Raw genomic sequence first — 18,200 nt, forward strand, 5'->3', positions numbered from 1 at the left:
CGAGTGTACCAACACAACAAAACAAAAAATTTAAAACTTGAATGTACGTAGCCCGCGAAAATTGAAAAGTCACCTTACTTTTTGAACACACCTCGTATTTTGTCCAAAGTTTCTTTTCTGAGGTTTTTGTCTAGGAAATTCAATAGTTGATTAGAAATTTAGGTATTTGTTTCATTCATCTTTTTAAAAAAAAAATTTTCTTGGTTTAAAATGCATTTTTTTGGTTTGAGTGTAATTATTTAATTGAAAATTCAACTCTTGTGTAGAAAGCTCATCTTTTCAGCTTGAAAATTCTACTATTTGGTTCAAAAGTTATGTATTTTGTTGAGAGTTCGTCTTTTATGTTAGAAAATTCATCTTCCTGGTTGAAAACTCATATTTTTTGACATGTAAATTCTATATTTTGGATAATTTTTTTTTATTGACTGAAAAATATTTCTTTGTTGAGGATTGAAGTATTTTCTTGACAAAAGATGTTCACCCCTGTGGGTAAAAATCAAAAGGATGTCAATATCTAATTGTTAAATACCGGGATCACAGTGCAAAAGAAGCTCAAAGAAACAGAAAAAGAGTAATTTTTTACCGAAAAGTGAAGAGCAGGGGGGAAATGAAATATTTGATTTTACATGTAGAAAAGGAGATTCAACAAGGAATTAAATTTTTTTAATTAACTATTCTTAGGTAGTTGAAAATCCAATAATAGCGATATCAGAAAGTCCGAAAAAAACTTGGTTAAATAAATAATTTTCATATATTTTAAATCGCTCTCATATTCAAGATTCCGTTTCTGAAAATTACTTTAATAATAATTAAATCATGATACTTATAAGTTTAACAATTTCATATTCCTTTCCAAGATTTTATTATTTCATCCTTACTATACTTGATAGTTAGAAGGTAAATTTGAAACCGCGTTCTTCAATGTTCTTAAGCTCGAATTAAAAAAACGTCAAGTGCCTGGGTTTTTATTTTATAATATTAAAAACTGACTGTTTAAAAATACCTAAAACATATTTAAATATTTTAAGATTTCTAATGATGTTAGGAATGAAATCTCTTAAAATTATTTTTAATCTTTAATTAGGAAGAAATTTGTTTGAATTTTTATCATTCTTTGCAGTAATTAAATATTATATGGAATTTATATTGTAAGAAAAAATATTTAACATTTTCTTAAATCTGCGCTTATATTTACTGAACTGCTAAAGCTGTTTAAAGCTTTTTCGTAGTTTTTCAAAATTGTTTGAATTCTATAACTAATTAAACTTGTGTTCAATTAAAGAATTTAATTAAGATTGGTTTTAAAGATCGTAATTCTTTTTTGAATTTTGCTTTAATCGAACAATAATTTTCATAATTTGTCTGTTATAATAACAATCGTTATTTCAATTTAAACTGAAGAATCTTCAATGTGTGCAGATTAAAAATATTCCACGATATGATTACGTTTTTGGATTGCATAAGCTTGTTATTTGATAACTCGATAATTATTTACAATAATATTGTAATATTTTACTTTTCTTATAATGTTTTACAAGACAAACATGACTGCTAAACATATAATATTAATAAATAAACATAAAAATGGATAACTAATTGATGTTTTATAAAAACTAATCTATATGAATAACATTGAATGTAAAAATATCACGAAAATAAGAATAATTACGAAAAATAAGACCCGTTAAATTCCATGAAATCTAATGATATTTCATGAAATACTGAAAAATGTATTAAAATACTTGTGAGCCTTTAAAATCCCTTAAATTGATTGAAATCCTTCGAAATCTGATAAAATCCCATGAAATATTTTCAAATGCCCTAAATATTTTAAAATCCTTTGAAACCCCTTCAAATTATTTGAATCTATTGAAAATTCCTGAAAATCGTTTTAAATATTCTAAAATTTGTTTAAAAAAAAGGAAATATTTGAAAATATCTTAAGATATTCGTTAATCTTTGAAATCTTACAAAATCTCTCCATTTATTTGAATACATTCTTTGAAATCCATTAGAATTTTATTTTAAAAACCCCTAAAATTAAACAAAATCTTATGATATTTTTCAAAATATATGAGTCCTATGAGATCGTTTAAGATCCTAGAAAATTCATTCAAATATCTTATTGAGAACATTTAAAATCCCTTGAAATTATTAAAATCATTGGAAATTTTATAAAATCCTTCAAAATTAATTTAAAATCCTTTGAGATATATAGAAATGTTGAAAACTTTCTGAAATTTCTTTAAAATCCTCTCGAATCTGCACAAATTTAAGGAAATTCCTTAAAACTTAATGGCGTTTTTGAGATCCTGTGGAATCGTCTGAAATATTTGAAAACTTTTTTAAACATTTGAAATTCTACTTAAAACCTCGTAAATCCTTTGTGAAATTATTTAAAATTTACAGAATTATTATTAAATATTTAGACATTTTTTACATTTAATGAAATTCCAGAAAAGTCCTGTAATATCTATGAAATCTCTTGGAATCATTAAAAATACAATGAAGTTCTGAAAAATTCTCATAAAGTTTCAGAAATTTTTTGTAGTTCCATCCCATTTTATCGAATTTCTCAAAATGCCTTAACATCTTTGAAATAATATTAAATCCTTGTCCGCTTCTAAAAATATTATACATATATAAATTAGGAAATCGAAACATTTATTAAAATAAGAATTTTATTGTACTGATTATTTGTTTAATTTATTCTATCATAAATAATAATAATGAAATTTTAATGCTCATGTTTTAAGATATTGTTTATATCTAAAGATTTTCACTGAATACCAAAAATTATAATTATAATATAAGAACTTATTTCTTAATATCTCGAAAATTATTATTTTGACACATATTGTAAATAATATTAATAGCAAGAAGATATTTTATGTTGATATGAAATACGTTTTAAAATTCAATTAAATATCTAATTATTCCAACTTTTTAATTTTCACTCGCATACCTACTAATTCCTTACTATACATCACTTTCACATCTTATACAATTTTTTTCCCGCTTGAAGCAACATGAAATTGTTCCACTTCCATCGAAATGGTTTATAGTTGCCTTTAATGTTGTTAATTGTTTACTTTCGATTAAAATGATGTAATTTTTAAAATCCTGATAAACAATATTGAAGATCACATTTATTTATTTATTACATTCATTCATTTATTCATCATATTCAAAATATTTATTTTATATTCTTCAATTTTCAATGTTAAAAATCACAGTGATTTCTCTTATTGACAAAAATAACAATTTTTAGTGAAAAATCTATCTAAGCGCTTTTAATGTCATTGAAGTAATACTGATGAATAATTAATTTATCTAATTTTAATTCAAGATTATAGTCTTGAATTCACAATTTTAAAACTGTTTATTCCTGGAGACCTTGAAGCTAAAGTTCTTTTATTTCAAAAGCTTAAATTTGAAAATATTTGGTTAAATTTTTTCAATTTTTGGAAGTTTCCAATTTCAAATTTTACAATTCTCTAGTTTCAAATTTGTATATAAAAATATCAGGAGAATTTCATGATTAAATCTTTCAAAATTTTATATTGAAAGCCATCATCGCCAGTTTTAAGTTTAAACATTCTACATGGTTTGGGTTCAATGTAAGTTTTAAATCTAATAATTTTAGATTTCAATATTCTAAATTGCTTTATTTCTATTTTTAGCGAAATAAATCGTCTTTTTTTTAACTCTTCGAAACCTTAAGATATCAAATTCAAGGACTTGAAAGTTGCACTATTTTAAATTTAAACAAATTTTTGTAATTGGCACGATTTGAATAATTAATTTTTTCCAATGAAATTTTCAAACTTAATACTAAAAAACTTGGTAAATCATTGGAATTATTCATTAATTTTATCATTCCTTTTTTTGGAAAAGGTAAAAATGGAGGAAATCAATGATATAAATTCATAATGAGACTTCTTTATTCTAAGTTCGAAGATCACATGTGATGATCAAAGTTTAATCATTGACCGATTACTCGTTATGGTATCGTTAAATTAATCAATCATTTTAATTGATTCATCTATAAATAATAGAAAAATTTATGCAATAAACAGAATTTTTAGTTATGCCAAATAAAAAATTTGTTTATAAAACTTACCATTTTTTTAAGGCCACAGAAGCTAAACAAGTGTTGGTCATTGCTTACGTTGATTAATCTTCCGAATTTTGAATAAATTATTTTAAAACTTTTGAACATTTTTCTTTGCAGTCTAAAAGTAAAATAACAGTAGGGGGGGACAAAAAGATATTTGTATTTTTGCCAAAAAAATACCAAAATAATTTTTGTTTTTAAATATTCAATAACTGTTTTTTTTTAACACTTCGGTTTTTTACACAATTATAATCACTTAATTCTTATTCTTATGCATTTTTTACAAAATCATTAGTATTTTTCTGAAAAAAACACAAAAATAATCAAAAATTTTATATCAAAAGGAAAAAAGAAGAAGAAATGCATCATATTCAAATAAATGTGAATCGACAAGAGATTTTAATATTATTAACCATTACTGGGTTTGAATTATTTTAATGAATTCCCCTATCAGTTGATTACTTTAAATATTAAGTAGTTGATTAATTTGAAATGTTATAATAGTACAAATGAAAAATCTGTAGGTATAATTAACATTGAAATTGTGGAGTAAGCGAACAAAACAAGATAAATTTGATTTTTGAAGAAAAAATAGTCTGGCATGGCGTTTGAACTTTTAGAATTAAAAAGGATGTTTAGGATTATTACAAATGATTACAAAATTGTTTGAAATTGTATTTCTTGAGGTGGAAAGGGGAAGGGGGAAGTTCTGTCACATCCTTCCCCTTTTTCAGATGTTTCATTATAACATTATGAATGATTATATAAAATTAGCTTAAATTTCAAAGCTTAATTTTTGAGGTGGAAAAGGAAAAGAGAAGGTTCTATCACCTCCTAACCCTTTTCGAGGTCGAAAAGGTATCATCTAAGTCCATTAGAGAAATTTATTGGATTATTTTCTTTTTCTCATGTTTTTATGAGAGGTATTTTTTATTATCACCATATAGATGTTAATTAAGCAACGTCGTTTTAACACGTGTTTAAACTTTAAATATATATATTGTCCGTGACAAATAAAAGTTTATGATTTTTTTTCGTTGAATGTCTTGATTAAAAATTAGATTGCTCACATAAATATAATTGATTTTTTTTTACCTCAAGCGTTCTTTACTTTTGGGCTTATGTGAATGAAAAAAAAACTATTTGTTTTCTTATCAGGGCAAAAATCTCCAAAAATGATTTTTGTCCTCAAGTGGATTAAAACGCTGCAAGCAGATGACAACTATATTATTAAATTTTAATTTCATAGTTAACCTTGTCAATTGTTGGCAAAGTTTGTATCCAATTTTGTGATAAAGGATATCTTTTTGATATTCTGTAAGATAATAGCAATGCAATTTCTTTGCATATGAATTTAATGTTAATAGAAAATGTTTTAATTTAAAATTAAAACTATCTAGATATATTAATAATCGCAAAGGTTAAAAACTTAAATAAAGTGTTGTTTAAAATATAAGATACAAAATTGAAACCAGAATTATTTTTAATAATTAAGATTTTGGAGAACAGGATTTACTTCCTCAATTCAAAACAATTTATTACTCTTATTCTAAAGACAAAAAAGATTTGCGCAGATTCCTGTCTTTGATTTTGGAAAGAGTTAAAATAAATCTTTACAGGGTGATTTTTTTAACTTGAAACTTTTGATTCATAACATTTTTCCATTGTGAAAATGGTGATTTCAAATATCTAGGAAAATAAGCACTCTGTGAAAAAATGTTATGAATCAAAAGTTTCAAGTTAAAAAAATCACCCTGTATATTTTGAAACAATTAGTAATTACGTATATAAGAATTGAATACAAGTGCGAATATATTAAATGAACTTTTTTATGTTTCATAAATCTGGAATATTATAATTTTTTCTAAATATTTTTTTATCGCAGAAATGGATCCTTCTACGGAAACAACGGTGACCTCAGTAGCCTCCTTAGAACTTAAAACGCGGAGAGCTCAATTTCAAACTCAAACTTCAACTGTCGATGCCAGAAGAAGACATGCAGTGTGTGTACGCAGAGCTTTTAAGAAATATGGACCAAAAAAGAATCCAAATGTCATTTTGGATGGACTTAACATGACAGTACCAAAAGGCACCATGTGAGTACATATCAAAAATATTAACAAATTAAACATTCATTAATAAGTGAAGTTTGAAATATTATATATTTTTCGAATTTTTGGAACCATAATTATTAATTTTAAATTGAAAGAACTTTAACTAAAAAAAATCTGCTCGCTTCGCTCGCAAGTTTGAGCGCCTCTGGGGCGCGCGATGGTTCAATCTCGCGCTTCGCGCTCGGATATTTATTCTTTGCATTTGGAATGCTCGAAAAATACTTTAACAAAAATATCTCTTTTAGATGACTGTATTTATATGCGTCTTCATATGCTGAATTGTCTACTTAATTAAGTATAGTCAAAGATTAAGTTTCTCAAAGCTTTGTAGGCTTTGACGTACATATTCTCATCGTGACACTCGCGCTGCGCGCTCGATTTCCGACAGACATTTGCAAACAGGTTTTGTTGAATTTTTTTCTCGTAACTTTCGTCGTTTTTCCACATATTTTTTTCTATTATTTTTTTTGTTTTCAACGTTATTTTTCACGAATAAAACAAAAGGCACGCGTCCTGTCAAGAAGTCATTCTTAACGAAATTGTAGATCTTTTTCGGGATAACAATTTTTGTAAATTCGTCTTTTTTCGTATCCTACAAGTTTGTCTACGAAATGGAGTTTTTTATTTTTCATTATTTTTTTGTACAATCAAAATTTGAATTTTTTATTTTTGAAGAAAATCCAAAAATTTGTCATGATAATCTTGTAGGTCTTTTAAAAAGAAATGTTTTTCTTCTCTTGACTTTTTTTCATATCGTGCATTTTTTGGATTAAAATTTTGATTTACGGTTGATTTAACAAATTTCGAAAATGCTAAATCTCTGAGAATTTTCTTTTTATCGAAAAAAGTCATAAGGATAAATTGTTTTTTTTTTTTGATACTATAAATATTCATACATAGAATGTTCAAATTCAGAAAAAAGTGGTCTAATAAATTTTCAAAATGCGTTCACGTTTTGAATTTTTATCAAAAATTTTGATTTCTGATTTTTAAAAAACCCCAACATAACTTAAAATATGTCAAAATGTTTTAAATCTTCTTTGAAATACAATTTTTTATTTTTTCGTGTTTTGTTAGAATAAAAGGGTTTCTAAGAAAAAACGTGAAAATAACCTAAAACTGTTTAAAAATTGAGAATGTTGTTCGAACTATAATGATTTTTTGTTTTGAAATACGAAGTTTCACTCTAAGAAGCTTATGTAACTTGAAACCCGGTAAAAACGCTTGCATTAAAAAGTTTTGAAAAATTGCGTGCATCCTATGGTAACGTGAGAAATATTGAATACTTCTCGATCCCGTTTTGAATCTCCACAACAGTAGAAGTTATCTAATAATTGAATCCCTTTCTGTGCCTAGCGCCGACAATATTTGTCTGAATACTTTTGGATACCAGAAAGCAACAAAGAAATAGAACCATTTTACTCCCTTTCAATTTAAAATATTTCGCTACATTTATTTAATGTTTTTCAAATAATCATGAGGTAAAGAGCTTTTTAAAACATAGCGTCGGTCATTTTACAGTGTCAGGATTGATTTTCACACAGACGGCTTTTGGTAAACTATTAGTTTTTATCTTTTATCATGATTCTTGTATACAATCCTAGAAGATTTAGCAAATTTCATGCGTTTGTTACGTTGGAGTTTACGTCTGGCAGCTCCGATCGGCTTTGAAAGGGATATGAATCTTTTTACAGTGAAACTCTTCTATAGACCCGATTTCGGGGCTGACGGTGGCTGGCAACTAAGTCATTATAACCTGCTCCGCTTTTCTTTGTTCGAGCCTCACTGCTCGCCTGAATGACAGTCGCAGATCCCGCGCACCCCGCGTAGCACCTGTTATGCGTGCGGCGCGGCGTCAATTCTCGGAAAGGCTATAGAAGGGAGGGCTATTGAAGATTTTCACTGTATTTTCGCCGCCTAAGGAGAATTAATAAACGAAGGACAGAAAAGGCATTCTTAAAGATTTACAATTTATAATACCTTTTGATGGAAGGCTTCTTAGCGAGAATTGTTTTTAAAATTACGACACTTCAAAAGTCCAATGATTTTCAAGAAAATGTCGATATCTGGTAAAAATTCTAACAAAACCAAAAAACGTACATTCTTAATAGATTTTTAATCTTCTTAATGTTAATTTTTTTATTAAAACTATCGATTTCCAGTATAAAATGCTCACGCTACCTAAAAGTATAAAAATATACAAACACTAACATAAAGCATGTATAACGTTTTCAATAATTTATGAAATAAGTTAAAAGCTTGCATGTAACTGCAAAGCCTACTAGAAGGGGAAAATGTTTAGAAATTCGCATAAAGTTTTCGATGCTTTCTCGTCTGAAAAAGGCTTTCATCTAGATTCAATTTTTTTAAATTTTAGTTTAAGACATAAAACAACTTCAAGAAAAGCTAATTAGGTTTCCAACAACGATTGCGAGATTTTTGTTTAGATTAGATGATATTAATCAATGAAAATCCGGAAAACAGTTGGGACTGCAAAATACTCACATTTTCAGTAAATACCACTAAGTATTTTTGCGCCCGACTTCATCTCCGGGCGGAAAAGGTTACTTTGCGCACACGTTATATGCATGTGTTTCTTAAATTCAGATAATTTTGTAATTTATATTTGTAATTCTTTTAGATACGGTCTTCTAGGTGCAAGTGGGTGTGGGAAAACGACTTTACTTTCCTGCATCGTTGGTCGAAGACGCTTGAATTCTGGTGAAATTTGGGTTCTGGGGGGCCAACCTGGATCCGAGGGATCCGGAGTTCCAGGACCACGAGTAGGATATATGCCTCAAGAAATTGCTCTCTACGGAGAATTTTCTATAAGAGAGACCTTCATTTACTTTGGATGGATTGCAGGCATGACCACGGAACAAGTCGACAGTAAACTGGATTTTTTATTAAAGGTAAATAATTGAATAATCCTTAATTTACTGCTAAAAACGGGAAAAAAAACAAGTTCATCTTAGAATTAAAACATTTATTTATTTATTACAACAAAAGGACGTCTTTTCAACTTAAAATATGTCGCTTCTTCCGTAAAAGATGAAATTAGAACTAAAAAAGATTAGTTTTGAACAAAGTACTTGAATTTTGAACCAAGCAGCCCACTTTTCAAAGAAAAAAGATTAACTTTAAACAAAAACAGTTGTGGTTTCAACCAAATAGTGGATTTTTCAAAATAAAATTCAAATGTTTGAGAAAAGTGTTAACTTTTTAAAGAGAAAAGATTCGTTTTTAACGAAAAAGTTAATTTTCAATAAGAAAAAATGATTTTTCAACCAAGCAGTAAAATTTTCAATGAAAAAAGACTAAACGTCAACCAAAAAAGTTTTAATTTTTAATAAAATATTTAAATTTTTAAGTCAAAAAGATGAATAATAATTGATATTTGAACAGACAAAAACTTTCTTTAAAATAATTTAATTTTTTACAGAATGCAACAACACAGTTGAATTTTTAACAAAATAGTTCAATTATTAACCAAAAAGTTAAATTCTTAACAACAAATGCAATCATTGACATTTCAACTAAAAATATGAAATGTCTACCAGAATATATGAATCCTACAACCAAAAATATTAATTTTCATCCAAGCAGATTAATTTTCTGCCAACAAAGACGAATTTTTAACAAGATGCACGACTTTTCAAATCAATTGTTAAATTTACAACAAAAAAAGATAAATTTTCAACCAAAAATAGAACATTTAAATTTTCAGTAAAAAACCGAAAATTTAAATTTGCACTGAAAAAACGAGTAACAAAAAATAAACAAAATAGTAATATTTCCCACCAAACAGATGAAATTGCTCTTGGAATTATAAATTTTCCAAACAAAAAAGTGAATTCTTAATCAAATGGTCGAATTTTCAAACAACAAAGATTAAACTTCAACCAAAAATAATTGCGGTTTCAACCAAATAATGGATTTTTCGATCTAGAAAGTAAAATGTTTTAGAAAAGAGTCGAGTTTTAAATAAGAAAAGATTGAGTTTCAACGAAAAAGTTAAATTTCATGAAGAAAAAATCATTTTTCAACACAGTAGTAAAATTTTTAGTGAGAAAAGATCAAACTCCAATCAAAAAAGGTTGTTATAGTTGATACATGTTATAGTTGATATTCTTAAAAAAGACTTTCAACAAAATAATTGAATTTTTAACAGAATTCTACAACATAGTTAAATTCTTAAGAAAATAGTTCAATTATTGATTGTATTGCCAACAAAGACGAATTTTAAACAAAGAAACATGGCTTTTTAAATAAATTGTTGAATTTAAAACTAAAGAAGGTAAATTCTCAACAAAAATCAGAAAATTTAAGTTTTCAGTAAAAAAATTATTGATAACAAAAAAAACGAATTTTCAACAAGATAGTACAATTTTCCATCAAAAAGATGAATATTTACCTAAAATTATAAATTTTCCAAAACAAAATTGTTGATTTTTTAGTAAGAAAATATAAACAAAGTTCATCCAGATTGTAGGACTTTGAAGCAAAAAGACCAATTTTCTATAAAACGTTTGAATTTTCAACAAAAAAAAAACATAAGTTTGCAACCAAAAATGAAAAGATTACATTTTCAGTTCAAAAAAATGAATGCCTAATAAAAAAAAAAATTTTTTTACGAAATAGTTTAATTTTTAACCCAAGAAGATCAATCTTAAACTGAAAAAAATTTAACGCAGTAGTTAAAATTTACCTACATAAGTAGGTATAATTATAATAATATAGTAATATAATTTACCTACATAAGTATGTATAGTAATATAATAACATATATTATAATAAGAAGTATGTATAGTAATATAATTTACCTACATAAGTAGGTGAATTTTCAATTAAAAAAGATAAATCTTCAACCAAAAATAGAAAATTTAAATTTTTAGTAAGAAATTCATTTTCTACAAAAAAACTAATTTTTCACAAGAAAGTAAAACTTTCCACTAAAGAGGTCAATTTTAAAATGAAACGATGAATCTTTAAATTTCCAACCAAAGAAATAAATTGAAGATTGAGTTGATGAGTTTGAGAATCATCATTTCAATTTAAAATTAAAAAAAAAAACGAACTTTAACAAATTAGTTGAATTTAAAACTGAAAAGTATCACTTATTTATAAAATTGTTAAATTTTTGAAGAAAAAAATGAATTTTTAACTAAAAATATAATCGTGAAAAAAAGCGAACTGCAAAAAGAAGGAATAGAAATAGTACTATAAGACAAATTCATTTCTGACAAGAATATTATATCAGGATGGTCGTAAAACTTTATTTTCAAAATTCCCTAATGTTTCCCTGTCCAATTTTCGATTTTCGCTGACCATTAATATTCAGGGAATAGAATCTAAATATTCTAATATTTTTAACTTAGAATCTTTTATAAACGGAATGAAACAAATTCCAAAATAAATTTTTAAATTTAGAATTTATTATCCTTGACAGTGATTTAAATTCACCTAATAACGATTCTCTGACTTTTGCCAGATGTTTTTTTAAAAACCCTGACATTTCCCTGACCTACCACCATTTTGCTCCTAATTCTTTTATTAAAAAAAAATTAATTGCAACGCTACAAAAAGGAAGAAATAACTCCATAATCTGAAGTCTGTCAAAGCGAATCGAGAATTTTTTATTGTATGCTTTTGAATATTTTTTATAGATGAAGGAGATGAATAATTTTTAATTAAATTGTATGTAGATTGTATATTATATAAATTTTCGGATTATAAAATTGACTTTACATAAGTAATGCTCAAGGTGAATAATTTCACTTCAACTTTAGACAGAAGATAAATTCATGGAAATGAGTCAGATTCGAAATTCCTGTTATGTTTATTGCTTCAGCCAGTAGCATTAAACACTAAAATTCCTCCAATGAATATGGAGGATTATTTTATATGGGTGCCATCCAAAGATCTGTTAAAAACCTGTTTTTGACTATATAATTTCAAGATCCACATTTATTAACCGATTCTGTGATAGAAGATGAATATCAGATTTTTTAAATTAGAATGAGTAATTAGATATAAATATTTTTAGAAATTCAAAATTTACAACAAGATTACTAGACTTGTAACTCGAATGAGAATGTATGAAATTTAATTTAATTCTCTTTAGCAGTTAAATGTTGTAGTGTGAGAACATTTTATTTTCCTCCATTACTTTATTATGCTCGTGAAAAACTGCGTTGTGTATTACAAAATATCTGTTCTTGGAACATTTGTATTTCTAGAAAGTCTGGTACTTCGACAAGCAATTAATGTTGAAATCATCACTGTTTCCACTTAAATCGCCAAAGCTAATTATTTTCATTTAGAAATGTGTGTGTTCATATCTGGAATTTTTCAAAATAGAATCATTTTGTTATAGTTATATATATATATTCTTATTGCCGAATACAATATTATTTGATAAACGAAAAAATGGTTTTGAGACTTCTTCTGATTTTATCGAACTGTGCATAATTTTCTTATGGTTAAGAATCTGAAATTGTTTTCCTGTAAAATAAATAATAAATAATTTGGAATCAAATTTGTGTTAAATGAAATTAAAAGTTTACAATTTCAAGTAAGGAGATTCCCAAATCAAGTTAGAGAGTTTAAAAATGATAAGTCAAATAATTTATTTTAAATTAGTATAGTTTCAATAAAATTAACTTGATGATAAATTTTTGTGTATCAAATAATTATTGTATCGTCTGTATCAGTAACAATATTTTCTTGATTTACTGCTATGTTTCTTTGTGTCTACACAAACAGCTTTTTAAAATTGAAAATTGTTTTCAAATTTAAAAATTAAGAAATCGATCAAACAATAAACTTTATTCAAAGCAGGACAATAATTAATATATTCAAGTGTATGATGATAAAAATTCTTGTATCTTAACTTCTTCAACTTTAATTCCGGCGAATTTTAATTTTTAAATAATTTTTTTTTTATTTCAACGGATTTATTTTAGGTTTACGAAATTTGAATGCTTCAATTTAAAATTTCTAATTTTTACAGTCTGGAATTTTTAAACATAATGATTTAAAGTTGTTCAATTTTATACAGTATTAATTGAAGTATTTAGTTTAATCATAAATCGCTAATTTTAAATAAGTTTATACTTAAGGGCATTTGACACATTCAGATCCCTATTACCGAACTCACTTTTTCACTTCACTGAATATTTTTTTTTATGAACTTGAGAACTTTTTATGTAAATAAAATATCGGACTGAAACTTTGAAAAACGTATCAGAAGACCATAAAGTACGTTTATATACTTGATGTGAGCAGGAATTTCGATAAAAATCATTTCGATAGAAATTAACTGAAACCATTTTTTGACATAACCTCGAAATTTTTTGAACCTAAGAACTTTTCTTATATTTGAAATATCTGCGAGATGTAAAAAAAGTACATAAACGTATTCTTGCATTTCCCGAACTTTAAGGCCCATATTTTACATATAAAAAAAGTTCTTAGGTTCCAAAAATTTCAAGGTACGAAGAAAATTGGACCAAGTTTTGACATTCTTGAAAATAATTTTTAGCAAACTTTCTATTAAAATGAAGTAGACAAACGTGGTTTATGGTCTTCTGATACATTTTCTAGAGTTTCAGTCCGATATTTTATTAACAAAAAAAGTTCTTAAATTCCAAGAAAATTCAGTAAAGTGAAAAAATGAGGTCTCTAATATAGATATTTGAGTGTGTCACATGCCCTTAATTGTAAAATTGGAGTTCCATTTGAAATTTTCTAATTTTTCCTCTTCGAATTTTAAATTGTTAGTTCTTAACACTCGCAGGTTTAAAATAGTTTAGAATAGAATATTTAAAATTGTTTATTTTTGAACTGACCCCTTAAATCTTATAATTTTCAGTGGCAAACATTTTTTATAGCTCTGATTGCACTTTTTATTAAAATTGAATTTTGGGTCGAAAACAATTTTTCTTATCATGTGATGTGAAGGAATTTGAAAAAAAAAATTTCAAGGGATTACAAAAATTGTGCAGTATATCAAACGAGAGGTTTCACAGATTTTCTATGATTTAAAAAGATTTCCCGAGTTTAAAGAAATCGCCCAGTCAATTTCAGAGTGAATCTCAATTTTTCAAGGGATTTTACCAAATTTTAAGGGACTTCAAAAAGTCTGAATAGATTTCCAGATTTACATTTTACTGGATTTTCAGAAATATTTAATTATTCGGGCTTATTTTTAGGGATTATAAGAAACGAAGGTAGATTTCCGCGAATTTAAAAATATTCAAAAATAAGTCACGAAATTTTAAATCATTTAACGTGATACCTAAGTATTTTCACGAATTTTGAAGAATAAATGGGAATTAATTAAATCATGGGTTAATAAAGAGAATTCGAAAATTTGAAGAGGTTTGAAAAATTTTAGAGACTTCAGAAGATTTGCAATTATTTCGAGGGATTTTAACTAATTCCTAGAGACATATTAGGAGATTTTGAGGAAATTTAATGGAATTTACAAGATTTGAAAGGATTTTAATATATTTCAAGAGATATCAACAGATTTGAAGAGATTCCAACGAGTTTGAAAGATTTAAGTACAATTTGATGGGATTTTAGAGCTTTCGAAGGATTTCGTAAAGTTTCGAAATATACCACGAAAATTCAAGGATTTGAACAGATTTTTATTGATTTGAAGGATTTTCACAGTCAATACATTTTAATGAGATTCCAAAGATTTGAAAGGATTTAGAAAGATTTCAATTCATTTGCATGGAATTTTAGACATTTGAAAGATTTATATAATTTTCAAAAGAATTCACATGAGCAGGTTTTGATTTTTTTAAGTAATTGGAAAGAGGTAATTCACTCGCTTAAACTGAATTAGCTAAAATTAATTAATTATTAGTCGAATTTGACGAATTGAAAGAGCCAGAACTCAGTAACTAATAATTAGTCAAAACTTACTAATCAAATTGGTTACTTCCGTTTTATTTACGCGTACAGTTTAGTCACAAAATTTACTTCGATTTATAATATGTCTTTACGTGTGGGAGTTTTAAAGGATTCAAATTACTCAATAAAAAAAGTACATTGAGAAACCCCAGAGTATATACATTATAATAAAATGGTAATTGAAAAAATGCAAAAACTGCCTTTGTCACAAAATCAATTAAATATCTCGGTTATAATGTAGAACAAGCTAGTTGTTAGAGAGCTTGTCGGAAACTAAAATTCAAATCTGATTTAAATCAAGAGTACAATTCAAAATTCTCAATTCGCTAAGCGACACGGTTAAATAGTTCAATTAGAACCTCCCCTAGTGGACGGCGTGAAAGGAACGGTTACGCAATTGCCTCACCGTAAAGTAACCACATAGTTACCGTTTCGTTCACAGGGCCGTCTTAGGCATATTTTCATTATTTTACAAATTTATTCACGATTTTGCACCGAACTAAATGTCGGCTTGCTGCACGTAGCTTTTAATTTTTCATTTTTTCACACATGAATAAATGCAAATACACTAAAATCTCGTTTTCAGTCCAGTTTCGGGGATTGCTAACAAATAGCTTTGCATTGAATTCGAGGGGATCCGAACGTAAACAGCAAGGACTGCCTGAACCGTTTCCAATTGGAATGTATAATATTGCGCAATATATTCAACTGGGTACTCGCGAAGCACGACCCTTCCGAGCTGAGAGTCGCAATCGCTCTCGCCCTGCCCCCTGAAAAACTGCGAGGGCCAGCAGTTCTAAGAAGATCGAGAACGGTGGGACTGAAAACGAGAGTTTGGTGTACATAAATAAAAAAAAAAAGAAAATCTGGCCGCTACGCGGGCACATTCTCATCGCGCGCGGCTCGCTTCGCTCGCAATTTTGAGCGCGTCTAGGGCGCACGACTGTTGGTTTCCGCACTTTGCGCTCGATGTTGTATTTATCTCGCACTTCGCTCTCGATTATTTATTTACCTCGCGCTACGCGCTCGTTCTTTATATTTTCGCACTTTCTTGCGCAAAAATTTAAAAATTAGGACTCAAAACATCCACCACTGTAACTTTGTGATTGTGAATTCTCTTTCGTTAAAAAAGCTTAGCTCGAGAGTTTGAGTGCACCTACGGCACGCGACTGAGGGCAATCGCACTCCGCGGTTAGTCTTTGCATTTTTTCCGAATTCGGGCACAGACCTTTTAAAATCAAAGGTGAACGGACCGACAACTGTAATTTTCTGATTTTGAACTCTCTTTTGTTAAAGCTCTTTTAGCTTTAACAAACACATTCTCATTATGTATCTTGTGCTTCGCACTCAATTTTGTCCAACCTGTCAACTTTTCTACATTATACACAACACTTTTATATCAATTATAATACATTTTTTATGTAAATCTGCCAGGGATTACTTATTTAAAAAAATTGCAAAATAAAAAGCAAATTGTATTTATCATGATTATTTTTGTATTTGTTTCTTATTTTGCTTTAAATTGTATTCTAAGCTGCTCTGAAACATGTATCATTTCAAAAAATGTATATTATTACAATTCATAATATGCATAAGAATTGTATCATAATTATTTTTATTTCCTTGTTTTTATCATTTTTTTTACTTTTAATTTTGTTTTTTACGATTAAATAAAAACTACTGCGCATCTGTATAAGGTGTAATACAGGAACCTATGTAGGGTCCTATATAGGAGAATATGTGCTCTTTCGTCTTTTCTGTGCTTTTTCCAAAAAGTTAATTTTTTAATTTTTAATCTTATGTTTTACGATTAAAAGAAAATCTACTCGTCCTATCGAAAAATAATTAATAATACATTTATAGATCTTTTTAGGCGTACAACTTTTGTCTGGCAATTTAAGTTCATAACTTGTGTCGTTTTTTCAAAGAAATTTAATATTTTTATTTAGAATGTTATTTTACACGCCTAAAAAAAAACTAACTGTCCTATAAAAAATTATAGCTCTTTTTTGGATGAGAAAGTTTTGTCTAATTTTTTCTCGTAAATTATATCGAAAAGTGATTCATTCTTAATTTGTAGTTCTTTGCAAGACGCGCATTTTGAGCTTTTTAATTTTTTTCGTATGTTGCATAGTTTGACCAAAAATGGAATTTTTATATTTTCATTATTTTTGGTACGATCAAATTTGGAGTGCTCAACTTCTCGACCAAATTAAAAAAGTTGTTATCATAGTCCTGTAGGGCTTTCAAAAAGCAAAGTTTTTCTTCTCCTGACTTTTTTTCATATCATGCGTTGTTTGGCTTAAAATGTTCATTTTAGCTTTTTTTCTGGATTTTGATAATGCTATAACTCTAGTTCTTTTCGATTTTAAAAAAAAGTCTTTAGGATAAATTATTAAATTTTTTGAATTCTATGAATAACCGTACACAGAATTTTTGAATTTTTAAAAAAGGAGTCTCAAAAGTATTCAAAATGTGCCCGCTTTTTAAATTTTCATCCAAAATGGCTGGCTAACGAACTTGACCTTTAGTTTAGGATACTAAACGAGTGTACCAAAGGGCAATACAATAGATTAATTTTTTCAAAAGATACGGTGTTCGCAGATAGACAGACATACATACAGACAGACATATAGACATACAGACAGACAGGCACATTCCTAAAAACCTGTTTTTCGGATTCAGGGGGTCTCAAAACGTGGAAATTTGACAAAAACTGGGGTGGGTCAAATTTTACACAAATCTAATACCTTCTCTGATGAGAATGTAATAAAAGGAGGGTTGAATTATCTGTGAAATTCTAAATAAATGTGAAAAAGGATGAAAATATGCCCTACGGTTACACAATTGCGTAAACTTTCCGTTCACGTAATTGAGGGATAAAGTTCCGAAAAGCGCTTACCTATGCGTATATCTATGTATTTTGACGCGCTAATCACGAATATTATTATTATTATTATTATTATTATTATTATTATTACACCATTAAGCCATTTCCCTTTCGGGGTAGGCGTGACTCACTCGGCAGGGGAAATGAGTAGTGT

General features: G+C 27.4%; 1 protein-coding gene across 2 annotated transcripts in view; it reads left to right on the plus strand.

The window, feature by feature from the left end:
• LOC117167262 (ABC transporter G family member 23-like) overlaps nucleotides 1-18,200 on the plus strand; it is a 52,324-nt gene that overhangs the window by 19,743 nt on the left and 14,381 nt on the right. For both annotated transcript variants that reach the window (XM_033352066.1, XM_033352067.1), the window contains exons 2-3: nucleotides 6,003-6,213; nucleotides 8,873-9,143. In XM_033352066.1, coding sequence (XP_033207957.1) covers nucleotides 6,005-6,213; nucleotides 8,873-9,143 — 480 coding nt within the window. In that variant the 5' untranslated portion in view covers nucleotides 6,003-6,004. The remainder of the gene's footprint in view (nucleotides 1-6,002; nucleotides 6,214-8,872; nucleotides 9,144-18,200) is intronic.

The sequence above is a fragment of the Belonocnema kinseyi genome, chromosome 2, assembly GCF_010883055.1.
Source record: "Belonocnema kinseyi isolate 2016_QV_RU_SX_M_011 chromosome 2, B_treatae_v1, whole genome shotgun sequence".
Lineage (NCBI taxonomy): Eukaryota > Metazoa > Arthropoda > Insecta > Hymenoptera > Cynipidae > Belonocnema > Belonocnema kinseyi.